General features: G+C 40.9%; 1 protein-coding gene and 1 pseudogene across 2 annotated transcripts; one reads left to right on the top strand and one right to left on the bottom strand.

Moving 5' to 3' along the window:
* Window positions 1-757: 757 nt before the first annotated feature.
* On the bottom strand, window positions 758-3234 carry LOC112282092 (amino acid transporter AVT3C-like; annotated as a pseudogene). Its single transcript, XR_016502821.1, has 2 exons — window positions 2768-3234; window positions 758-2465 (listed from the first exon to the last, which is right to left on the bottom strand). The product of XR_016502821.1 is annotated as an amino acid transporter AVT3C-like (transcript).
* Window positions 3235-6290: 3056 nt separating this feature from the next.
* On the top strand, window positions 6291-25795 carry LOC112282737 (protein SPIRRIG). The gene is made up of 33 exons (XM_024520762.3): window positions 6291-6514; window positions 7367-7678; window positions 7962-8031; window positions 8304-8389; window positions 8593-8731; window positions 8838-8894; window positions 9076-9582; window positions 9771-9965; window positions 10156-10221; window positions 10347-10464; window positions 10597-11693; window positions 11974-12715; window positions 12903-13008; window positions 13283-13925; window positions 14060-14522; window positions 14605-15536; window positions 15827-16159; window positions 16356-16565; window positions 16658-16845; window positions 17079-17338; window positions 17707-18328; window positions 18581-19223; window positions 19534-20085; window positions 20502-21260; window positions 21377-21585; window positions 21756-21845; window positions 21977-22195; window positions 22441-22891; window positions 23214-23438; window positions 23564-23813; window positions 24021-24429; window positions 24687-25005; window positions 25342-25795. The coding sequence occupies exons 2-33, from the start codon at window positions 7566-7568 to the stop codon at window positions 25672-25674; spliced, it is 11406 nt and encodes a 3801-aa protein (XP_024376530.1). The 5' UTR covers window positions 6291-6514; window positions 7367-7565; the 3' UTR covers window positions 25675-25795.
* The last annotated feature ends 508 nt before the right edge of the window (window positions 25796-26303 follow it).

Genomic DNA, 26303 nt, shown 5'->3' on the forward strand with positions numbered 1-26303 from the left:
GAAGCTTGTTTAATTTTAGCCTTATAGATACTAACTCTCTTGCCTTAGAAACTTTCATTTATCCTTGTAGAGTAGTTATTTGATCTAAGAGGTATTGCACTTAAGCATCTATCTAAGATGGCCCAGTTATATCTCCTATGCTATAATTTTCTCACCAAACTTTGTTACTATAATATCTTCTACCCTTTCAATTGACTTCTTAAGAATAATTCATAGTAGTTCCAAAATAATAACTAATGTGACCACAACAACTAACCTCTAATTACATAGTGGCTATTAATACATTACCAAAGAATAGATTAACACTGACTTTGATATCCATGAAACCATATCAAGGTAGAGAGAATTTGTCTTAAAAAAGCGTTAGACTTCTAGTTGTCATTAATTTCCCAACAAAGTCTCAAGATAAAAAAAAATACCAAGTTTATATATAAAATTGTTCCTATAAGAGCAATTATATCAGCACATAAGTCCTAAGTACCAAAGATCACTAAAAATGTGATTAAAATATAATGGAACCTTATATATCCTAAAGATGAAATTTTCTTGAATGTCAACAACTCATATCTCATGATCGGACCATCAAAACAAATCAAAATTTTACATAAAATAGTAATGTACTTTCAACAATTATTGTAACAAATTTCAACTGCAAATTTATTACAGATCTTGAGATATCATCAAGATCCTAATAATAGCTTCAAACCCCTGCTTATATATACATGTATATAATTTTCTTTATATTTCACAAAGTAAATATTCAAATATCCTTAAAATTTTAATATATAGCTTCTTAACCTAATAACATATACTTTTAAAAAAATTGAACCATAAATTCATCTAGAACAATTACTATCAACAAAACAACTTATTTACTACAAGTTATCAGTCTCCAGAATACTGGACTACCTCAAGAGGATTTACATACGTCTAAACTTTACACCGCGATATCAGTAATAAATTAAGCCACTTCATACATCCTTGCAGCTGACGCAATTGAGTGTGTGAGAAATCGAAAACATATGCCCTACTGTGAAACTTGTAGCAGGAAAGGTCTCCAATACCTGACAAAGAAATGAATGATACATCTAAAGGGGTTCATATTTTAGCAGCAAGCTCACCGTCTTATTTATTGATACCAAAAAATCCCTCACTTCTTTAAGCGAAGATTGTGAATAGGTTCCCTGAAGACCTGCGACGTTTCTCAAAATGAATGCTGCAAAGATAATCGAAATTGTTGACAAATTCCAGAATCTGATGCTAAAGCGTCTCTGGGGTAGAATGAAGCTAAGATCATGCTTTGAACTCCCCCTCATAACAAGGAATACAATCCCCCGTATATTGGAGTAGAAAGTACAACAAGTTGGACCGCAACATTCATAAATAGTGATCACCACCCGATGTCGTGGAGAGAAGACAAAGTGTCGAAGATTCCAAATACGATGCCACTGATTATGAGGAACCAGTCGAGGCTCCGTGGCATCACCGACAATGAATCTCCAAAAACTCGCAGGTGCATCCATCCCGGCAATACAAATGAAAGCACGCAGCAGACGCTGCTTCCCACCAGTGACAGGAAGTTGCCGAAGTGTGGAACCGAAACTGCAATCCACGCAGTGCATAGCACAATGAAGGTTCGAAGAAACTGGCTTGAGCGGCCCTGCAATGACAGGCGGCGCTCAGCTACTTCGTAAACTGGGTGCATCATCACGGGATATGTGAAGATCAATCCCATGCAAAGGCATACTTTCACAACCACTGTCTGCCATGAGTTTCCCAGATTGAGTCTTCCAATTCAATCCCATAAAATCCATGCCATAGTCGCTTGCGAGTGTTCTGCTCGGGTCTCCACGCGAGCCTCGCAGTGGTGAAGAGAGAGAGTTTGCTCTAGCATATACTGAAGCCAGATTCTCACCGATGAAAATGAGATATGCAACACAGAACCCTACCTGGCTGACCACGATCATGGCGTCCACTGAGACTTGTCCAGCCATTCCAAGGATGTGACGCCCAAGCTCACTGTACGTGTTGACGCTGTCAACGATTCCCTCTCTCTCGAGGTGTCGTCGGCACGACACCAGAAGCATCATGCAGTAATACATTGTTGCGGATGTTCCTTCCAAGATGAGCAACCCTTGGAGCCATCCTGACTGCATGAAAGCGTGAGGTAACCCTAATACCCCTGCTCCCACTACCATGATCACAATGTTGAAGAAAGTCTTGCATGAAGAGGAAAGAGGTCGATGATGCACGTTTCCCAGAGGAAGACGAGGGATTGACTCATAAGGCTTCACTGAGTTTCCATTATCCTTAGACAAGTCATTACCTACCCCCATGATGCTGAGCAAACTTCCTACACAAGAGCGATTGTTTTTGCACTGGAACTGCTCTCAGGGTTTAACCCTCGCAGTAGACTTCACAGGATTCTCTCGAAATAAAACCGTTGGGGCACCATGAACCTTGCTCTGCACAAATCATGCACGCCATTTCAGTCGAATATCTTATCACGAACACAACGACGCGAGTACTTGGTAGCCTGATTGGGGCGAAGCACCTGCTACTCCTGACATAAGAAACTTCATGATTATGCTAATAAAACTTTATCATAATCTACGCTTGTTAAGTCAGCAAAATGGAAGACTCAATCCACATCCACGCGATTTACGACTGAAATACTTCCTCACACCCAGAAGTGGCTTTGTTGCGAGACTCTGTGTATGAGAACTTTAAAAAGAGAACCTAGGACTTGCAAGGATGAAGGTCGTACAGCCAGGCTTTTCAGCTTAGTTCTTTGCTCAAAAAATATTCACGCAGTCAGTTCAACATAGGAATTCTCCTCCGTTGCAAAAACTCCTCTCGGTGAGTCCGCACGAGCCCATGCAGGACTACCTGAAATGTCAACACTGTACTCTGAACCACTCCACTCTACATGTAATCTCCAAATTCGTCCTGTTAGTCAAATTGCAAATGCCCTAAAAAACTGTCAAATTCGCCTGAAGGGACTGTGGAAACTTTGCACGTGGCAATCGTCCCAGAGACCTCAAACATCGCGCCACAGAGCAAAGATGTCAAACCTCTGAGTTCGACAACCATGAAACGATGCCTCATCATGGCAAGCCCGTGCGTCAATAAGGAAGAGCTGACAGACCTAACAGAACGCAATCAAGTTCAGATCCGATTCACAATCATCATTCGTTCTTTTGTCTTCCTATTTCCTTCCAATCATGCTAAATTTGAAACTCAGCACTTACCACATGACTACAATGAACACGCCATCTCCCAGGAGCTGAATCGAAAAGGAAAAGCCCAGCAATGGAATCACCGACCTTCCGAATCAAAAAAGCCTCTAAACTACCATCAAGAGCCTTCCTCCACAGTTCTCGCACGTGCCCAATACAGTACATTTATGACCTCACCCAATCAAAGCTCGCAAGATCCTGACAAACCACTCGGAATACGAGGAAACGACTGGATCAAAATCCGGCACGCAATCACTAAAATCGACACAACCCCTTGACCATTCCATCCCTGCCAGCGAAACTTGGGCCGCTTCGCACGCCGCCTGCTCAACATCTGCTGCACTTTACCCAAACCACAAATTCTTTCCCTCTCAAACCCACTTCAGATATTAGTCCCATCCACTCGAGAAACGCAAACTCACCTTAATCTTATCAAGTGGACGCAACGAAGAGAAAAGCGCCAACCCGTCGAATCAAATCGTTTCATACTGGCGCAATAGAGGAGAAGCATGGAGGCGCTTGGGTGGATATCCAGTAAAGAAAATTCTTGTCGATCTTTGCGAACAAGAAAGGGAAAAAACTCACATTTACTGCGATTCTTTCCGTGGGCGTGACCTCGTACCACTGAGGAGTCCCTGACGCAAAGGATCATCCCATTAGTGCCACCATAACGATGAATTATGGTCAGGGCCTTTAAGACAAAACGCCCTCGTGGCAACTGACCGCGCCTCAAGTCCCGAGCAAGCCTTGAGGATGATGACCCCCGTGGCAGATCAGTGTCCACGTCACCCGTCCTTCAGGCTGACATGGCATGCTTATGTGGCGCTCTTTCTCGCCCTGCTGGCACGTCAATCTCGTGTGGTGGCACACGACTGGTCTGAAATGTTGGAGCCAATGACGTGCGACGTGTGGGTAATGTTACCTTTTGCTTCAACAACAATGCTAACGCTTCATTCCTTTTGAGCTTTTTGAGTTGGGTTCCTTTTACGCCGTTTGTGTAGTGATGTCATTCTCCCTTTCTACTAAATATGTTGCCTGTTGTACAAGGAGTGGCAAATGCAAAAAAAATCTAAATTTATCCTGTTTTAATTATTCATATTTCTTTGACATCAAGGGACCAAGAAAAGATCCTTGCAATTGTGAGCAATGATGCATCATGGTAATTCCAATATTAAAAAATAAATAGTTTATGCAAGTTAACAACTCCCCATAAATATTAAAAATATAAAAATAGATATTATTTTCTATGAAACATATATAATGTATTTAGATATAAAAGTTTGATTTTATTTCTAAACAACATTTAAAGATGATCACAACTCCAAAACTTAATAATTTATTGTTTATCTTAAAGTACTCAATATAAGAATGTTTACCTCAAGCCAAAAATCTAATAAAATGTAGGTTTTTGTATAGTTTTTGATTTTGATGTTAATTTTTTTATTCACATTCTTATCTATGGCAACGAATCCTATTATAAATATGTTGTTTTACTTTTAAAGAGAAATATAATTCTTTTTTCTATCTTTATTAATTTATTTAATATTTTAAAAATATACAAAAAAATACGTAATTCTTAAATTTTAATGATATTTTATTATTATTACTATTAAATATTATAGACATTTAAAAAACAGTACATGTGTTATTTATTTTTACTAATTATGTGGATGTATTAACTTTAAGGTAGCAATCTCTTCAATATTTCCAAATTGGAGCTATATTTTAACTACTTCTCTTATAAATTTCTACCATTACTTTGTTCTTCTACCACATAAATCTATTGAAAAACCACAATACAATCCTAAAAATCTTCATATTAAAAATTTTATTCTATAACCTTTTTGATTTTTTATAATGTAGTTATTTTATCCCTCCTTTAATTTAATTTAAATATGTAGTTATAATATTATTTTATGATTTTTTATTCTTGATAAATGTATCATGTTTCATAACCAAATTTTAATAAATATTTTTACTTTTCTTCAAAAAAACTATATAGGGAGTTAATTCATGTTTCTTTTGATGTCTCTTTTTAAAAAGTATGTTTTATTTTTTTATAATAATTTAGTTATCTTATTATTTTATTTTATTTGTGTGATATTTTTAATTTTAATTTTAGTTCAAGATTTTAAATCTAAAAATTATGCATTCAATTTTTTATTTTATTTTATCTTTAAAAAAAATCAATATGCTGAAACTTCTTCAAATTTTTTTATATAAAATTTGAAAACATATCTTGTAGTTTAAAATTTAAAATTAAAAATAGAAAACCTTTATTATGAAATCACTATAAGTTTAAATAATAATTTTTGTTTCTTGATAACCATGGCAATATAAGATTATTAAAATGGAGGTTTTGTAACATAATCAACTAATTTAATTATTGTTATTACATACTTTCGTTTTCAAATAAGTCTTGTCTTTTAGCACAACTCTTCGATCATTTTTACAGAATGTAATGAAAACATTAATTTTAGCATTCATATTATGCAAAATAACATATAATAGCACAAATCATAATAACTTATAATAGCACAAATCATAATAACTTTAAGAGTACATAGTATCATAAAAATTCAAAAAATAAAATAAATCATTAAATAATTTTAAAGCACAAGTATAATCTTATCAAACTTAGATTTTATTTTTTATTTTAAAAAATCATAATTAAATTTGAATGAAGCCAAAATGGTTATCACAATATTCCAACAAATTATCATGCACAAAGTGCGTCAAAATAGCTGAAACTTACACTAACCTCACTTTTTTCCTTTTCTCTTTCTCTACTCACAAATTAATAATTAGATTAATAAATAATAAATATATGAAGAAGTTAAGAGGGAGAGAGAATAAATGGCAAGAGCCTCAACAATGTGTGCGTTCGAAAACGGAGCGACTTCAAAATGGACCAGAAGAGAGGCGGCATCGTTCACACGTCGAGCGGGGATGGGGCAGGAATCGGGTGCCATGCAGCCGGGCCCGGCCGGGGATCTGTCTTCCGAGAGAGCAGAGTTCCAGCATTTTCGTGAGAGTGGGGGGGGGGGGTTCTCGCTATCGCCGTCGTCGTTCTTCGTCGTTGGGTCTTCCTCCCTCCCTCCCTCCCTCGCATCTCTCTCATCTCAGCGCACGAGCTCTCACTCTCTCTCTCTCTCTCTCTCTCTCTCTCTCTTTGCAACTTGCCTGCACATTCTTGCTACAGATCCACAATACCCATCTCTTTTCCCTTTCCTCCCTCCTCTTGCCCCGCCTCTGCCCGATCTGTGCACCATCAGGTATGTGCATTGTTTCTGTTTCTGTTCTCCCTGCTTCGTCGTCGTTGTCGTCGTCTTTTCTCTCTTCTTCACCCCTTCAATGCTCGTCAACTGTCTCTATTAGTCTAGGGTTCAGTGTTCTTCATTCTGCGTTGCTACATTGCAACGTTGCTCCTTTTCCGCTCTGTTTCATCCACCGAAGCTGCTGGTATGCTTGATATTAAATGTGGGTTGTGCGCGGTCGTCTGTTTGAGATCGTCCGTGTTGATTGTTGCTGGATGCGAACTGGTGCTAGATTCTGGAGGGTTGGTCGCTGTGTCCATCTGCTCCGCGGTTGCTTGATCACAAACCTGGGCGAGATTTTTAGTGGAATGAGTGCGTAGCTTCTCTGGGTGTGGAGTCACCATCGTGCAGATATGTGGAACGTGTGCTTTTCGGTTGGAGGCTGGAGATTCTTCAATGCAGCATTTAGTGGATGAATGAAAGATTTAATGGCAGAACTTAGTCATGTGGGTTGGTATGGGCATTGCTGGGCTTTGTGAGAGGCAACAAAATTCTGTTTTCTTTTATCCTGGAAGAGAACCATATGTAGTGGAAGTTCGATTTTAAACATTAAATGCGTTCGTTAGGCGAGTTCTAGAGTGGCCTGATTTAAGATTCCAGCTTGATACGGTAGCTGCAGCTGTTTCACCTGAATTCGAACTTGCTGAGATCAAGCTGGCAATGCAAGTGTATGAACAGCGACCTTTAATGTGATGCTGGATGCATTGCTCACAGGTTATGAAAGAGGAATTATGGTGCTTGTTCGTTCAGTCGTGATTCCCATCACATTATAAGTTTTTTTTTTTTGATGTTTCCTTCAACTCGATGCAGGAACCTGGTGTGGACTGCAGCTAAAATCTGTCAGAATTAAGGGAGGTGAACCGGTGCTATGAGACCTACACGCGTGGCTGTATTGTAGAAGTGGAATCAATATGGTCCTTGAAGACCAGAATTATGGAAGGGTCATGATTGGAGATAAATAGTAAGGGTGAGATTCTAGCAAGGAACAGATGTCAAGTAGGTGGTCATCATGAAATGGATTGAGCGTTTCAAAGAAAAAGTGAGTCAGACCACGTTCTCTCCAACAAGCCCACGGGCAAGGTTATCTCATCAGTATTCTGAAGATGGAACTCCTAGAACCAGGTATTAGTTGGCCAATTTTTGTACTCTCTGAACTGATCTCATCATCAGAGTGTGAATTGTGATCACCTTGAGATGTTAAAAAATAAATTTGAAGACTCTATGATCTGCTTCATAATTTCTGACTACTGATTCTGCACAACTTTAGTTTGCTTTCTTGGGCTCAATAATATGATGACAATTCCAGATTTTAATCCTACAACTGATACATTAATTGGCCTCTTGCCTTTACTTTGGATATGCGTATTCTGTATTTACTACGTGTTGTTTTCGGACGTGTGTGCAGTCGCAAAGATTTGTTGGAGCAAGATTTTCGATTTGCTTGGGAGGATTTTCGATCATCAATTACTGATCAGGTAACGGTTCGCCCTTGATTGGGTGTTGGCAGCGCTGGTTGGATGGTTTGAATTTGGTTTACTAACTGTCATTCAATTCTTAATTTGGTATCGTTTCATATGCTTCCCTCAAACAGTTGCTAATTGTTATTTCAAAACCACTGGATATGTTTGGGATTCTCTGCTGTACTCTTGCTTCGTCTTCATATTATGAGGACGTCTACGAATATTGCTACATGCTACTCGTTTTGTTGCGTCATGCATTTCAACTTTCTTGGTCTCTTTCTGTGTAGGAAAAGGAGAAGGCTTTGGAAGTAGCTGTTAGCCTTTTTTGTAAAGTTGCTCGACAGGGTTCAGACCCAGCTCAACTTGCTCTTTCGTATGTCTTGTCCCGCTCAATTTTCAGTGTTGCATTCTCATTTTTATCACCCATGCACGGACTCTATGCACACTCTAAGAAGCAAACGTCGACTCGTGCCATGTACTGATGCCCAATTCTTTCAGCGGATTTTTCACTTCCTGGTATTGTCATTGCATTAGTGTTGCCAATGATAATGATTGCCATCTGTTCATTCTATACAGGTTGGTGGATGTGCGTACATTTGAATTCGTTTTAGCTCGAGCACTGGTTACAGAAATCAAGAAATTGCGTGAAGATAGTTTAAACGGGCTGCTTCAACCTGACGACATATGGAGTTTCTTTACTGGGTCACATGTCGAGGTACATGAGTCTGGACTACTTCAAGTAATGGAGCCTATTTGTTTGTTATTATTAGAGGAAGGCTGTGTTGTTATTGTTTATGCAAACTTCTGCATTATGACTGCAGGGAAAAGTCGTAAATGGTGCAAATCTTCTTTTCGCCTTGGAAGGCCTCGTCTCTCCGGTACGTAACCGTTAACTTGTGTATTCCATGTTCCTAAATGTGCTCAGGTTAGAGAAAGAGAGCAGTTTGCAGTGATGTGTATGATTCATTCCTGAGTTGACAAGTAGATTTCCAGATGTGCGAAGTGAACTTTACGCTATGCGTGCATGCCAGATCTTATTAATTCTGCTTGTATGTGCAGGAGTTGGACGTCCAACCACTGATCGATGCTGGCCTATTTCCTGCCCTTGTCACCGTTTTATGTCGTTTGATAAGCTCTTCTGTGTCACCCAGTGATCAGACAACTTCTGGTGATAGTGGTCCGCTTTCAACAAACAGTTCCACAGAACCAACCAACACTTTGATAGCTGAGGATGAAGGGGGTTTGCTTCCTAATTCGATTTCTGCTGTGAAAGCCATGGTTGTTGACACAGAAATAGAGGATGTATCTACTACACGAGCTAAAGATGCTGCGGACACAGCTTCTCTACACTCTGTTGATTCGAAGTGGCGGAGTAACGATGAAGTCCTTTCATCGATAGAAACAGTTGTGGGAGAACCTGTTTTAATTTCTGGTACAGAAGGGGTAGGGAATGAAACTCCTAGTCTGATCGACTTGACTTCCCTGAATCAGCAGCCCACACACAAAGAAGATGAAGTTGCAGCTAGTGTGCTGGAGGAGGTGCCAATGAAGGAAAGACGAGCTTTGGTGCACATTTACAACGCCTTTTCTTAGTTACTCATTTATTTGTCTGCGTTTTCGTGTTTGTGAAAGTGTGCAAGAGTTCGCTTCTTGTATCTTGTTTTGGTAGAGAGGATTAAAACAGACTACCTAATACTGCAACTATTGGGTTGACTCGTGAGTTATGTTTTGTAATGGTGCTATGATGAGCATAGGTGGAAGCTAGTGTTATCCATATTTTGAAAGCGATGGCACAACATGCTGGTGCAGCCCAAAGTCTTCTAGAAGATGATTCACTTAAGTTACTGTTTCACACTGTGGCCATGGGGGCTTTTATAAGAGAGGAAGGAATTTCTGAGCCTGCGGACTTTCAGGGCAGCTTCCCTACACACTTGGCTCATGCCACGACGGTGCGCTATTCTCTCCATATTGTGTTTTTACTTTGTAATTTTCATTATTGATGTCACTGAGTGCTGGGAATCTTGTTGGCCCTTATTGGATATGACCTGTGGATTATCAATACCACGTCAGGTTTGTTTCCTTAATCACATTGAAGAACGTGCTTCTTCAGGATTCTATAATTTTTTGGTTGTTTTGCAGATTCTTGAGGCTGCATTAATGAGCGATAATGGAAGCACCGCTCAGTATATTCGAACCCATGAACTGGTTTGTATACGATTTCAAAGAATTGGCTTTAACTTTTCGCACTAGTGATGCTTAACTGTCTTGATGTGTTACTTTCTGCCTAGTTTGACTGATTCTGTGGTTGATATGGATGTCTTTCTGAGCAGATCGAAATGCTACTGTCACCTGTCAACAAGTTTCTGCTTGAATGCAACGGTGATGCAAGCTACACTGTTGGTGTCGTCTCTTTAATTCTCAAATGCATGCAGGTCTCGTCTCGTGCAGGTACATAAAATTTAGATGTTACTCTTTCATTCTAATTAGTCTGAAATTTCTAGTTCCTTCTCTTCGCTTACTTTTCTGTATCATATAAGAACATTCCGTACAAGGTGTAAAGTAAACTTCAGTTGATCGCAGAGTCTCGTGGAATACGCTTGAAAGACGATTTTCGGAAAGGAAAAGGTTACTCTTGCTTGGTACAACTAGCATTGCGATTGTCTGCTTCGCCGGAAAATAAAGAGTATTCAGAATCACCCAACATGAATCGCGATTGTATGCTCTCAAATACCTCATGTGGTCAAGTTTCCGATGATCACCAAACAGAGGTCAGTGGCGAATGTAGTGGGACCTTGTCGCCTTTGTTGATACGTCTTCTAGACATCCTTGTTGATTTTGCACAAACAGGTGCTAGAGCACCCCACCGCTCATTATCGGGCATCGGTGGGCGTTCTGGACGCCTAGCTTCCGTCAAACCAGTGCGAACTCTATTTGAAGGAATTGGTTCAGCAGCCATTTCGGATCCCCGCGAACCTGATTTAGAGGGTAGAATAAGGGATATTGAAATAGTTCAGACTTTCCAGGATATTTTCCTCAAGACAGGAAATATAATTCTGCAGCTTGAAATACTAGACCGCTTGCTCAGATTATTTGCCAGCCATCCAGACAATTACGTACTTGTACAGGAGTTGCGTACAATGCCTCTCTTCTTACAAAACATGGGCAAATACTTATTGATTCTCCAAGAACGGCTTTTGAAGGTTTTGGAGTACGCAGTTACCGTTGTAAATTGTGTTCCCGAGCAAGAGCTTCTTTCTCTTTGTTATCTTCTCCAGCAACCTTATGAATCATCTTTGCGCAAAATAGTGTTAACATTTTTCGAGAAACTGTTGTCATTTGATAGGAACTACAAGAAAGTGTTGAGGGAGGTAGGATTATTGGATTTATTACTTGATGATTTGAGGCGGTGTGGTCTTTCAGAAGTCTCTGCTTTTAAAAATTCCTCTGAGCCTTTAGTTAAATCTCCTTCTCGAGAGCTCTGTATCTTTGAAGACATGGTCACTGTCGGGTTAACCTGGGACTGCCTACTCTCCCTACTGAAGAAGAGTGATGGTAATCAAACTGTGTTTCGGAAGGCGAATGGAGTTGGTTATATCCTCCCTCTTGTAGCTTCAGCTTCTCAACGCAGCGGTGCACTTCGTGTGCTCTCATGCCTTATATGCGAAGATGTCAATCAGGTCAATAATGATTTCCTTTCCCCTTGCTCGAATTTTACCGCATGTCTGGACCACTATCCTTGCACGATTTGATGCGTTGATTTGAATAATATTATTTACATTACATTTTAACATGCTGTTTTTGCTTCTGCGGAGATGGATAGAGAGTTCTAATGTTTTAGTGATTCTTAAAATACTCAGGTTCGCAGTAAGAGCGATGGCTAGAGCAGTTATAGTTACATTTGACTATCCAGTTTCTGGTTATCCTTTTGGGCTTTCTAAGACTTCTGCACGTTTCCAGGCTCACGCAGATGAACTCAAGTCTCTCTTAAAGATTGCCCATAGTGGAATTGTTTACGGCCAGAATGGATTACCGATTGGTCTAGACACGGAGGGAAAGGAAGACATATTGTGGGCAGTTTGGCGAATCCTTGGAGCCAACTTTACAACTCGAGTTGTCTTCGGTGATGGGAATGGGTTTGGTCTTCTTCTTTCTGTTTTGGAAGGCATTCAATCACGCCACGAGAATTCCAGTGCGGAGTCAGTTGCTGATGAAGCTGCATTTGTTCCAAATCTTACTGAGCACATGGAAGTTCTAGATGCATTACTGCATGTAGTCACTGTAGGAGCAGCCGAGTATCCTCCGAACCGGAACAAGCTGCATGAGTGCATTTCATCACAAACTTTTAAACGCCTATTGCAGACATCCGGGCTTCTGTGTTCCGATTTTGAGGAAAAGGTCGCAGAGCGTTTGTTTGATGTAGCACTAGAACGAGTTCTATCTCCTTCGCAAAGTGCTTTGGGCCTTCCAATTTTGTTGCAAGGAGATGGAACTAAGAGCTTTAGGATTCCAGGAGCAGAGAAAGATTTTCCTGTAAACCCTGGCCAAATAGCGCAGATAGATGTATATAATCCGGGGGCAATCGCAGTTCTTCTGTTTTTTTTACCACAGTTTTCTGCGAAATTGCAGCTTCGTATACTGATCCAGGTCGAGAGAATTGTCAGTAAAAGTCCGTGGAACCAGAATGCGTTAACTTCTGCTGGTAAGCCACATGCGAGAGTCACAATTCATGTGCCAATTGGGATGTATAGCCTGGGAATATATTAAATATTAAACAACTATTTTTCTAAGGACTACGTAATGTTGGGAGCATTTGGTGTGGAATCTTTGCATGAAAATGCCACTCATCTTGCAGTCTAAGTGAGTTTTTTTCATAACTTTGAGCTCAGGTTGTGTGGGAGATCTGCTGGAGGCGGTTAAGTCGATGATGCAGACAAAGCCTTCCCCTCTCTTATCATACTCTCTGAAGATTGTGGAAGTTCTTGGATCCTTCAGGTACGCATATCATTTCGTGAGCTCGAGTGGATATTTTATGCATGTAGTTTTGGTGTCAGGATTTGCGTTACCATTGGCTTGACAATTTGTTATGACAGAACAGTGCAGAATACCTTCTTTTGGAACAGATCAGATTCATTTAATTCGTGCAATTTTTTTTATTTACCTCTAATCTTTCCTCGTATTCGTCTACAAAATTTTCTTATCCAACGTATCTTATATTGTATATCTTTTGCACCAAATGAGTGTTCTGGTTTCCTTTTTCTCTGTACAGATTGTCCTACTCAGAGATGCAAACATTGGGGAGAATCATCTGGTTGAATAGGGACGCGTCCGATGGTAAAATGGGTCAGCGCCTCCTACTTATGGTGGAGAGGATGAGCCAATCTTCTCCCTTCTCAAGCACTAGCCTGTCATTTTCCTCCTTTATTGAGTTTCGTATGTCTCGGATTGGACATGCTTGTATAAGGACTCCTTTAGGGGACCGAGCATGGCCTCCTACTGCTGGTTATTCTTTTGTTTGCTGGGCTCGGTTTGAGAAACTAACACAAAGTGGTCCTAACACAAACGGAGCTGAAGCAACCAAGGAATCGAACCGAAATCGATCCGGATCTTTGGGTTCTGTTTTGCGTATCTTTACGGTTGGAACAGCAGAGGAGAAGAGTACTGTTTGTGCAGAGCTCTTCCTGAGTGATTCTGGAGTTTTAACACTCGCTACAAGCCCAACATCTTATGTGTGCTTTAAAGGTGTGCGATTAGAGGAGGGTATTTGGTACCATCTCACCATAGTGCACAATAAACCCAACGCATTGGCAGGGCTTTTTCAGTCTAGTGTTGCACATCTCTATCTGAATGGGAGCCTTCGACATACAGGAAAGCTTGGTTACTCTGCCTCACCTACTGAAAAGTCATTACAGGTCTGTGATACCTTTCTTATATGAGATTCCATACATGGTATAATTATGGGCTTACAAGAATGTGCTGGTATATATACATCCTTTTTACTGTCAAATTATGTCTTCGACTAAAAGTGCTCAAACTAAAACTGCAGGTCACAATAGGCACTCCACCTTCCTTTTCGGAAGTTTCGCCTCTTACTTGGCAGCTTGGTTCATGCTACTTATTCGAAGAAGTACTCCCTGCTCCGGCAATTTTCTTCATGTATGTGCTTGGCCGTGGTTACCGTGGTCTTTTCCAAGACACTGACTTGTTGCAGTTTATACCTTATGAAGCCTGCGGTGGGGGTAACTTGATGGTTCTAGAAAGCTTAGATACAGAGCTTTTAGCTTCGCTAAGGGCTGAAGGAGTAAGTCAAAGCGCTGGAGTGGCTCTATCTGAAGGAAGTGGAGTTATTTGGGACCTTGAGAAGCTTGCCCGGTTTTGGGCTCAGCTTTGTGGTCGCCATCTAATCTTTGCCTATGATGGCTCAAATGCGGAGAATGTAGTACCAGCTGGTGCCATTTCTATTGTGAATTTGGTTGATCCCATGTCGGCAGCGGCCTCTGTTCTTGGAGGTACGCTCTTGCTACAAACAGTTTTATATTCTTATTCTCTTAACTCCAAGTTCGTCATATTTACGTGTCTTTGATGTGATAGGATTACCAAGACTAGCGCGAATATATGGAGACGTCCACATTTGTACGCCCTGTAACATTGCAGATTCTATGCGCAAGGTGGGAGGTGTGGCAGTTGTCCTGGCTATGATAGAGGCTGCTGATACCTGTGAAACGCTGCACCTTGCCCTCTCTGTTTTGGTGTCTATGCTACAGTCAAATCCTCGAAATGCACGTGACATGCAAGCTTGTCGGGGCTACCATCTATTGGCCTTGTTTCTTCATCGAAGGATGGATTGTTTTGAGGCACGAGATCTTGATTTCTTGTTCCGAATTGCATCCTGTGAAGCATCATTTGTCCAGAAGCCACCCCAGACAACAGCCACTGCGCCTGAACCGGCTGGCCATAGTAGGAGTTTAAGTGCAGGACTTGATACAGCCATGAACCTTTTGGGGTTCTCATCTAGGGTTGCAGACGATCAAGCATCTAACTATGGGTCTACCTTGGAGTATCCAGATAGCCTTGGGATGAATGAATCGATTGGTGGATGTGTGTCTGACATCGATGGTGTCGATCTCCCGCATGAAGACATTGATTGCATAGTCCTTGCTAATCCAGAAATGATGGAACATGTTTTATTAGATTGGACTTTATGGGTAACTGCACCTATCGGTGTTCAATTAGGCCTTCTTGGTTTCATTGAAAGGCTTGTTTCTATGCATCGGTATCGTCTTCATAACTTAACTGTGCTAAGAAAACTCAATCTAGTTCAGCACTTGCTGGTTACCCTGCAGAGAGGGGATGTTGACATTTTGGTTCTAGAGAAGCTAGTGGTGCTGTTGGGCATCATCCTTGAGGATGGATTCTTGCCTTCAGAGCTCAAGTATGTTGCAGATTTTGTTGTGATGACATTTGACCCACCACATGTTGTAAAGGGTGTGTCGGATATTACCCGTGAGTCTATGGGTACACAGGTAGGTTCTCACTCATTGCCTAGTTCAAGTGTAGAACTCTTTTTATATCCTAACTGAGAAAGATCAATCTGGTCTAGACCATCGATTGTGTGGAAGATTTTCTTTGATTGTCCGTTCTTGCGGTTATTTTGTATCCTGGGGTGACTAGGGGTTAGTTTGTCTATAATGGAGGGGGTGCAATTATTAAAGGGTGATTGGAGCTCAAAATTTTTATCATGTTTTGCCCATGAAATTTGCGTACTCTTTATCATATGATGACCTCATTCTGTGCTTTTTTATGTTTGAGGCAGGTTATTGTAAGAAATTTGCTTCTCGAGATGCTCGTTGAACTTCAAATGACTATTACAGCAGATGACATACTAGATACATGGCATAAAATCGTGTCTTCAAAACTGATCACGTTCTGGTTGGACGAGGCTGTTCATCCTACCAGTATGCGTTGGGTTATGACATTACTTGGTGCATGCCTGTTGCCTTCTCCTACATTTGCTGCCCGCTTTAAAAGCTCAGGTGGCTTTCAAGCCTTGGCTCGTGTTTTGCCAAGCTTTTACGATTGTCCTGAAGTTTACTACATACTCTTCTGCCTCATTTTCGGGAAGTCAGTGTATCCTAGACAACCTGAGGTACAGTCATTCTCCCATATTAGCTTTCCTTAGTAGTGCTCTAGTTATCAGAATGCTCTATGTAGAAACTTTGCTTGTGCTGAGGGTTCTTCGGATTCTTTTTTATAATTAAAAAAAGAAAGCAAGAAGAAAAAGAAAAAAGATTTTTAGGCACTTCAAGGCAAACCATGTTAACATGCGGGGGTTTATGTTTCAGGTTTGTTTGCTTGATTTTCATGCTTTGTTGCCTGAGGACGGGAGTAAATCAGAGCTTGTTTTTACCGAACTTTTAGACTCCGTCGTATCAATGGCGAAGGCAGCATTTGATCGTATGTTGGTAAAGTCTGAATCAGCTAAACAAAATGGCGACTTCTCTGGCTTAAATGTTTCTTTTGTCTCTGATCAAGATGATGGAGAGACACTTCAGGTTGGTATTCTGTGCCGATTTTGATGCATTACTTTGCTGGTTTCGTTTATGCAACTGCCCAACTGAATATACGTACTTGATTCTAATTGTAGGGTGAGGCTCTTTTACATAAGACGTATGCGGCTAGGCTTCTGGGAGGCGAACAGGCAGCTCCTGGGATGATTTCATCTCTACTGCGGTTTATGGTTGATTGTGCAAAGATGTGTAAACCTTTCTCGATGGCGTGCCGTCGCTGTGACTTTCTCGAGTCCTGTGTGGATCTTTACTTTTCCTGTCTAAGGTAGCTTATGCACCTATCTTCAATGAATTGCTAAATCTACTGCATATGATTGTGAGGGGTTTGTGTTGGGTGACATATTTCATAGTTCGTTTTCTTTGAATTGCTCTGATCACTCGTTGAATAACTGCTTCGGGGTGGTTATACATCCTGATGGTTTGCTTATCTTTTTATTAGTGAGAATGTGCAAAGTGGTCAGCTATGATTTAACTTCTTAAGGTTTCCATTCTGTGCAGGACTGCTGCCGCAGCACAAGGTGCACACGATTCTAAACGAGACACAAGGCATCAGCCATCGGAGGAAGATTTGATGAGCTTGGAAAAATCATCTGCCGTTGAAATTTCTAATGTTGGAAGAGGAACTATTGATGTTTCTGAGCTTACTGCTGTTACAGAATATCCAATAGAGATGACATCAAGAGTTTCACCAAAAAATGTATCTAACAGTGGGAAGTTTGGGGATTCTGCTCAAGAAAGTCATATCTCCTCTATTTCAGGTAATCCCTGAACCTAGCCACCAGCTACTTGGTCTCTCTTATATTTTTAAATTTGTGTGAAAATCCAATGATGGATTGCTTTTAACCCTTTTTTGTTATTGCATTATAGGTAATTTCTATAGCTGCAATTCACCTAGGCCTACTACGTCGGTGCCTCTGCCTATAGTTTGTTCACTTGACTGAATGAGTTTCAATACATGATAGTGCTCTTCCCTGCTTTATTCAAGTACTAAAACGACATTTCTCATGTCGCGATTTTAGATTCTTCATTTTGACGCTTCTAGATTTTGATGTAATTTTCATGGTTAATGTTCTTATCGTCTTAAGTAGAAGATATTTTTTCTTATTTTAGATGTGGATCACTGCAGAGTCTGAAGCTCTAACAGTTGAGATGGCTACATCGCCGACAACTTCAGAACTGTCATGTATTTCGATGCTCACTCCAAAGCCGGTAAATTCTGTAGTAAAACCATGGCTGACACAGCCCTTAACTTTGAACTTACCTGAAAATAGGCAAACCACGACACACTCAGCTCCTCCAACGCCACTAAGGTCCACAAAGGACCGAACCAGGCACCTTTCTTTCTCAGCCTTTTCAACTATTTCTGGCAATCAGAGTGATGCTGAATTCAATTTTAGTGAGTTCGGCCCTCCATCTTCTACAAGTATTACGCCCAGCGAAACTTTGAACGCAGGGATCACCCCTCGTTTGCTTTTACAACTGGAAGCTATGGGTGCCGGGGGTGGGCCTTGTGCGGCAGCTGCATCTGCCATAATGGATTTTATTGCAGAGGTGCTCGCAGAAACTTTACTCGAACAGGCCAAATCAACAAGCTTAGTAGAGAGTATTCTTGAAGCTGTGCCCATGTATGTCAGCGCTGATGCAGCTCTTATTTTTCAAGGACTTGTTTTGAGGCGAATAATCAATGATCTTGAGAGAAGGCTTATGCGAGACTCAGAGGAAAACCACAAGAAACTAGATAAAAATAGGTACCTTTCTTGCCTTTCCTCATGCATATGATCATTTGTACTTCACTAATGTATGCTCTTCATATCTTTGGTACTTGTTACGTAGTATAGTTAGATAGATATCTGTTTCTGAGATGTACAACACATTTCGGCTGTAGCTTGCTCAAGTAATCCATTGAGACTTTGAGCAATCTATCTGGAAGACTTCGTGCCTGATTGCGAAGTTGTTTTTTTTAAAGATTGTTTTCGTTCTAAAGTTGATGATTTATACAGGTGGGCTCCCAATCTTGATACGCTGAGTTGGCTGTTGGTCGACCGCGTGTATATGGGTGCATTTGCAGAGCCTGGGGGCCCTCTCAACGTCCTTGAGTATCTTCTCTCAATGCTCCAATTAGCCAACACAGATGGGCGTGTAGAAGATGCAACTCCAATCGCCAAGAGCATGCTGTTCACAAGGAGTGGCGGACGTCAAGCAGAAGCATATGTTCAATCACTTTTGAAGAATACGAACAGGATGCTTATGTTTTGTTTCTTGCCACAATTGATTAACAATCCTATAGAAGAAGATTCTTCCACATGGAATGGCAAAAGAATTCCTCGATCTGGCTCAGGCTCTGAGATATTTACGGAAGTTGTTCCAAGAAATCTTGAAATAGGTTCTGGGGATGTTGGAGTTACTTACCAAGTTATTCTTGACAAGGCCGCAGTATTGCAATTATTGCTTGCGAATCGAAAAATAATTTTTTGCACCGTCAATGTAGACCTTGAGTTGGTATGTGCTCTTTGTATAAATCTTTTTCCAATGGCTTTGGATAATGAACAAAGCAACAAGACCTTGGTTTTTGATGTCTGGAAAGCGTTATTGGCAAATCGCAGTTCTGCTTTGGAGGATTTGCTAATTACACGGAGCAGTCAGGTGAGTTGTCGACAACGTCTTATTTGCCTTGATAGTTCTTTAGTTGGAGTAATGCTTACGAGGATGAAGTTTAAGTGGAAAGCTTGTTGGAACTTCGAGAAGACCACATAAGTTTAGGTTTCACATTAAATTTGAATCTACATGGCTGAATTTCATATTATCTTGTATACTTTCTCATTCTTGTTACGGATAACGTCATTATTATGTCATGGAGTACATAGGTTGTATCATGGTGTTTTTGGGGGAACCTTCTGTACGTACCTGCTGCGTGGTCTACTATACTCATTAATATTCTACTTTTTTCTTTCAGGGTAATGTTTTGATGGATGTACTCCATGGGGGCTTCGATCGGTTGCTGACAACAGGAGTTCACGACTTCTACAGATGGCTTGAAGAGAATTGGGAATCTGTACAGAGAGTGCTTGAGCAGCGAGCATCCACTGTATGGAGAGATTATGTGTCTGGAGCATCACGTTTTCCTGCGGCTCGAATTAAATCTATGGAGGTTCGTCGACGACGAGAGATATCTCGTCGCACCAGAGAACGTTCTAAGATGGATACTCGCCATTGGGAACAAATGTTGGAAAGGCGAGTAGCACTTGAGTTGGTCAGAGAGGCAATGGCTGCTGAACTTAGGGTTCTTCGTCAAGACAAGTATGGATGGATACTTCATGCTGAAAACGGGTGGGCAAACCATCTTCAGCAGCTAGTTCATGAGCGTGGGATTTGGCCAATTGTCTCAGAGGTCCGTGATGAAGAGCCTGATTGGCAGCTGTGTCCAACCGAAGGTCCATATCGCATGCGGAAGAAATTGGAACGACGAAAGAAAAAAATTTCCGTTTTTGAGAAGTCTCAACTCATGGTACGCATCTGATCTAAAAATATAAGAAAGAACAAGATAAATTAAGTAGAGGATTGCTCACTTTCGCAACCCTCTACATGGATATATTCAGCTTTTGACTTAATATTATGATTCTCTCTTCCTCCGAACTCAACGAGATAAAGGAGTGTATGAACTATTTGATAGAGTGATTGAATTTTGTATTGGTTTTTAATTACGCTAGCGATTCGAAAGAGTTTCTATTTTTATCTTGCTTTACGAGCTGCTAGATGATGTCTTTTTCTCATATAGTCTTGGAGGAAACTGATCCAATAGTGGCAATTGAAATCAACTTAACATGGAGCATAATAGTATGAATTCAAGCAAAAGATCATAACTGGATCCGTGAAATTATTTGTGTGTTGGTTACTCATTAATAATCGCGGTTTTCTGATCAGGTGGAACGAGAGACAGAAGCGTTGGATAGGTGTACTCCAATTGATGTGATAAATCCTTCAGACAAAGAGAATGCACTTCATAATCAGTATGTTGACATATTCAACTTCGATACCCAGAAACGCCTAGGATATTCAAGCAAAGAGTTTCTGGTGTCGCTTGAAGAGGACATAAGCGAGTTGAAGAATGAGATTGGTGAAGAGGAGGAAGATGTGTTATCTGCAAGAGTCGACTGGAATGAGGAACCCTTTCCTTCTGGCTCAGAATCTCAAGTACCAAAGGCTATGAGTGTTGCCTCCCTCAAACTTGCTGGAGAAGAAGTTACCGACCAAACCTTAGGTTCTTCACAGGGACGCGGTTCTCCCGCTGAAAAGGATGTGCCAGAAGAAGCAAATTACTTGGAGCAAGAGATGCACGAAGATGGAGAATATTTGATTAGGCCTCATTTGGAGCCTGGAGAACGCATAAGGTTTCGATACAATTGTGAGCGAGTGGTTGGCTTAGACAAGCGGGATGGAATTTTTCTTATTGGAGAAAAATGCTTGTATGTAATTGAAAATTACATTATTGATGAAAATAAGTGTATAAAAGAGAAAGGTGAAGAAAGAGATCTTTCAGTCATAGATCGGGCTCTTGGAGTTCGTGCTAATTCAGCTCGTGTAGTGGATACGCATAGCTCAAAGCAAGGTGAAGTTGTCGCGGATTCCTGGCCAGGAGGCCGTGCTTGGGCTTACAGTGGGGGTGCGTGGGGGAAGGAGAAGGTCAGTCAGAACTGCATTAAGTGATGCTTTTCTAAACCTCGTAGTATTTCACATGCTTTCCATTTCCCCTCATACATGCTTACTGTAATTGGACTATTATTCTCAATTCATTGCAGGTGAAAGCAGGCCAAAATATGCCACATCCATGGAGGATGTGGAAACTGGAAAGTGTGCATGAGTTGTTGAAACGGCGATATCAGCTACGTCCTGTTGCTATTGAACTGTTCAGCATGGATGGATGTAATGATCTGCTCGTTTTCCATAAAAATGAACGAGATGAAGTTTTTAAAAATCTTCTCGCAATGAATCTTCCACGTAATAGCATGTAAGACCATATCCTCTGCAGCTCCTGAATTTATGGTTTTAGCTATGTCATTTTGTGAAGCTATGAGGAGGTAGCTGAAGATGTAGGTCCAGGTTTTCATGTTTCTGATAATGAAATGAGGCAAGATCGTTTTATTGACGTAACTTGCTTACTTTTGAGATTTAACACAGGTTGGATACAACAATTTCGGCCGCATCTAAGCAAGAGGCTGGTGAAGGTGGACGCCTCTTCAAAATGATGGCCAAGTCTTTTAGTAAAAGGTGAGTGTTTCTGTTTCAATGAGTTCTGAATACAGCTTCCAACGATTGTTTACTTTTTTTAATAACTGTGCCGTTTCTCTGTTTTACATGCTCTTCGTATTGTAATTATCATTGTTCGCTTTTGGTTGTAGATGGCAAAATGGAGAAATCAGCAATTTTCAGTACCTTATGCACTTGAATACACTAGCAGGTCGTGGTTATAACGACCTGACACAGTACCCAGTATTTCCATGGATTTTGAAGGACTATACAAGTGAAGAACTGGACCTGTCTAACCCAGACACTTTCCGCCGCCTTGATAAGCCTATGGGTGCTCTACATCCTGAGCGTGAAAAGGAATTCAGAAAAAGGTGATCCTCCTTCTATCATACATTAACATTTTTTTGTTTAAGCGTGTGAATGTAATTGAAGTGAAATGTTGGATGTTCAGTTCAATCGTAGTCTTTAAACGCCTCAATGCTGATCTAAACACTACAGAGGTGACTGGAATGATCATACCTTAAGCGTCTCTAAGTCATTCTGTGTATCGAGAGGACAGAAGAACCTATGTTGGAAGTTCTGCTGATGAACATTGAAATAACTATCTGGCATTCAGGTATGAGACTTGGGAAGATCCCGAAATTCCTAGATTTCACTATGGTTCACACTATTCTAGTGCTGGAAGCGTGTTATTCTACCTTATAAGGCTACCACCATTTAGTCAAGAGAACAAGCAGCTTCAAGGGGGTAGTTTTGATCACTCTGACCGACTCTTTAACAGCATCAAAGATACCTGGCTCAGCGCAAGTCAAGGAAATACTGCCGATGTTAAAGAGCTAATTCCGGAGTTTTTCTACCTTCCCGAATTTTTGGAAAATCGCTTTGGTTTTGACTTCGGTACAAAGCAATCAGGTGAAAAGGTTAATGATGTGCTGCTTCCGCCCTGGGCAAAGGGAAGTGCCCGTGAGTTTGTTCGAAAACACCGTGAAGCCTTGGAATCTCAGTATGTTTCTGAAAATTTGCATCACTGGATTGATCTTATCTTTGGTTTCAAGCAGCGTGGAAAGGTATGTTTACGCACTCAAGAACTTTCTCCTAGTGGTCGCATTGGTTGTAACATTCCATCTATGAAAAGTTGTTTTTTAGTACAATTCTAATGTAAGTATCAGAGAAACATAATTAATGTTTACCAAGCCCTTTGCAATCTCATGTGTTTGCTTCATGTACGTGAAAGACCTGAACCTCTGGGTGTGCTTTGAACCTTACATTATAAAATTTAGCAGCCCTGTAGTTAAATATCGGCTGGCATTTACAATTCCCTTTAATCTTTATCATTTTTGAGTAGATGGGTGTTTAGGGCTCTAACATGCATTGCGTTCTGTGATACAGCCGGCTGTTGAAGCTTTGAATGTATTTTACTACTTGACATATGAAGGAGCAGTGGACATCGACCGTGTTCCCGATCCTGGAATGAAGGCTGCTATTTTGGCTCAGATTAATCACTTTGGACAGACACCAAAGCTACTGTTTACTAAGCCTCATTCTAAGCGGAAGTGGGTTCAGAAACAACCGCTTGCGCTTGCCCTCCGCAACTACCATTTGCTTGCCCCTCAGGTATTCATGAAGTTCTGAACACTTGGATTTGTTTCATACTGTTTGTCGGTTTGTTCATTTGTATTTTCTTTTGAGAATATGTGCTGGTTTTAACTCCTCCCTGTTGGTTGGTGATCGCTCTTTAGGAAATGCGGCCTTTGAGCTCAAGAGTGTCCCAAATAGTTATTTTTCAAGACAAAGTATACGCAGCAGGGGCAAACAGGATACTGAAGCCTCCCTCCTACAGCAAGTACCTTAGTTGGGGATTCTCAGATCGAAGCCTCCGGATTGTATCATATGACCAAGAGAGGCTACTTTCCACTCATGAGAATCTTCACGACGATGGACCCGTGTTGTGTGCTGGCTTCAGTCGTGATGGTCGAATTCTTGTCACTGGTAAAAGCACTAGACATTATTGTCTCATTCTATCAGCCCTGTCGATCATGTGATATCTCAAAATTTGGTAAATTGCTAAGGATTTCTCATTTCCATATCTGCAACCAACAATTCGACTACCATCCATTTTTGTGATTTATCAGGGAAGCTTTCCACTTTTAACTATTCCGTGTATATTTAGCCCGCTGACGCTTCTATTTCTGACAGGCGGGTCTGATGGGGTTGTATCTGTATGGAGGCAACGAAAAGATGGCCTTCGAGGACAGCGCCGGCTACATTTGCAGAAGTCATTGTGTGCCCACACACAATCAGTCATCTGTCTTGCAGTTTCTCAACCGTACAGTCTGATTGTTAGTGGTTCTAAAGACCGTACTGTGATCTTCTGGGATTTGTCTAGTCTCGAATATGTGCGGCAGTTGCCTGAACTACCAGACCCACCAACAGCCATTCATGCGAACGATATGACAGGCGAAGTGGTCACAGCCTCAGGGACAACTCTTTCTGTTTGGAGCATTAATGGAGATTGCTTAGCAGCTGTAAATACATCTCACGTTGCTGCTGATACCATTCTTTCCATCACTAGCCCTCATTTGTCAGATTGGATGGAGGCAAGCTGGTATGTTGTCTTTACTTTTTAAAACTTTGATCGTGATTCCAACTCAATACGGCAAGAGCACTGCATTGAGTTTGCAGATAATCGGTTCTTGAGTTGAATCTGTATTGAATGCGTCGGTATAAACGTATCTTTTCTACATTATGAAAAGCACTTCCAGGGACTTCAAATTCTTCCTACGCAGTGGAATACGAAACAACTCCACAAATATCTACGTAAGCCATTGTTACGTGCCTGATTTATGGTTGGATGCTCTTCAGGTATGTAACGGGTCATCAAAATGGAGTGATCCGTCTCTGGCATATGGAGCTCGACAACCATTCAAAACTAGATCGGAAAGCGAGCCACCGAATTTCTGACTCCTGGGGTTTGAACATGTCTAAGTCATGTATCACTGGCGGGCCCCCTGAATATCAACTGGTTTTGTATAAAGTTTTAAGTTGGCACAAGAAACCAGTAACTGCCCTTTCATTAGGGAACGACCTCAAGCAACTCTGCAGTGGGGATGCAGGTGGACATCTTGTTTCTTGGACACTGCCTGACGATGGTTTTAAGCAAACACCCTCGCTTGAAATCGAGGTAAGATGAAACTTTGCCACTGATTTTTCTTCATATCTGATTTTGAATTGTAGGATTAACACTTGATACTTAATCTTGTCAATCCCGAACACTGACAACTCGTTTGAAAAGGATTTTTTTGGGTTCATTTAGAATCATGTTTTGTTTGCTCAAAACTACGAACTCCAAACCCAAGTTGGTCTGTAGGCTGTGAGACTTCACTTTTTGTCTCGAGTTGTAGTTGAGTTGAATGTTCAAGGATTATCTCTCTTTGAAAAGGTGACGTAAAATTTAAGATCGAGTAACATACTAATAGATTCTAATCTTCAGCTTACTAACGACTTGCTTTAATTACAGCCTGATCAATGCACAACATGCCAGAAGGAGTTGGACACACCAGAGAAGAAGCACCACTGCCGCAATTGTGGGCAGATTTCATGTGCCGACTGCTGCAATAACCACATTGTTCTGGAGGATCTTGGCTATTTTAGTCCTGTCCGAGTATGTGGAAGTTGCTGTGAGTCCCGCCAATCCTCTACAGGTAGACAATTGACTTTTTCAAGGACATCCTCTGAAGTATGTTCTTTGCCTCCCACAGAGAGTTCAAGGAACGGTAGGGAAGTAGCCTCTGAACTTTTGAATGCCTTAAACTCTACTAGTGTGACTCTTACTGAAAGCAGCATCACTTAGAATGAATTGTTTAAAGGGGGCATTTAGTTAGATTCTAGCCTCTCTTGACCATTTCCATGTATAATTTCCAATTTTATTTGCAAAGTTGCTCATAACTGCCTTAAGTGCATTTTCCAAGGTTTGTGCGAACATTTGTCTTTGTTGTCATCTATATTTGGCTACATTCCGGAACGTAAATCTCGCTTCTGCACTGTTCTGTTCTTTAGGATCTTCCAACTTTGTCGCACGATATTAGCATGCCATTTCATAAACAGACTCACTTCATATTTTGATTGTTTCGAGTCATTCAATCATCTCGTGCTCGAAAGTACACTTTCTCTTCAGCCTCGCATTCTCCAGCAGACATCCTTGTGACCAGTCTTCGTGCATCCATCAAGGCAATGCATAAAGGTGGGTTTGGTGCTTGCTCTGTCTGTTCTGATGATACGTATTTGACATGTCCATATGCTTTCTTATCATAACAAACACAAGCACATGTCATGAGTTACCACTACAGGATGTCCACACATCGTGTTATCCACACCAGAGTTTCGGGCGCTAAGACTAGTTGGAAGTTGAGAAACGAAACTCGGATGCAGTTCCAGAAATGAAGATGTACGTTAGGTGGTTGTTCTCCATGCGCTCATCCA

Source organism: Physcomitrium patens, chromosome 5, assembly GCF_059467195.1.
Source record: "Physcomitrium patens ecotype Gransden chromosome 5, ASM5946719v1, whole genome shotgun sequence".
In the NCBI taxonomy this organism is placed as follows: Eukaryota; Viridiplantae; Streptophyta; class Bryopsida; order Funariales; family Funariaceae; genus Physcomitrium; species Physcomitrium patens.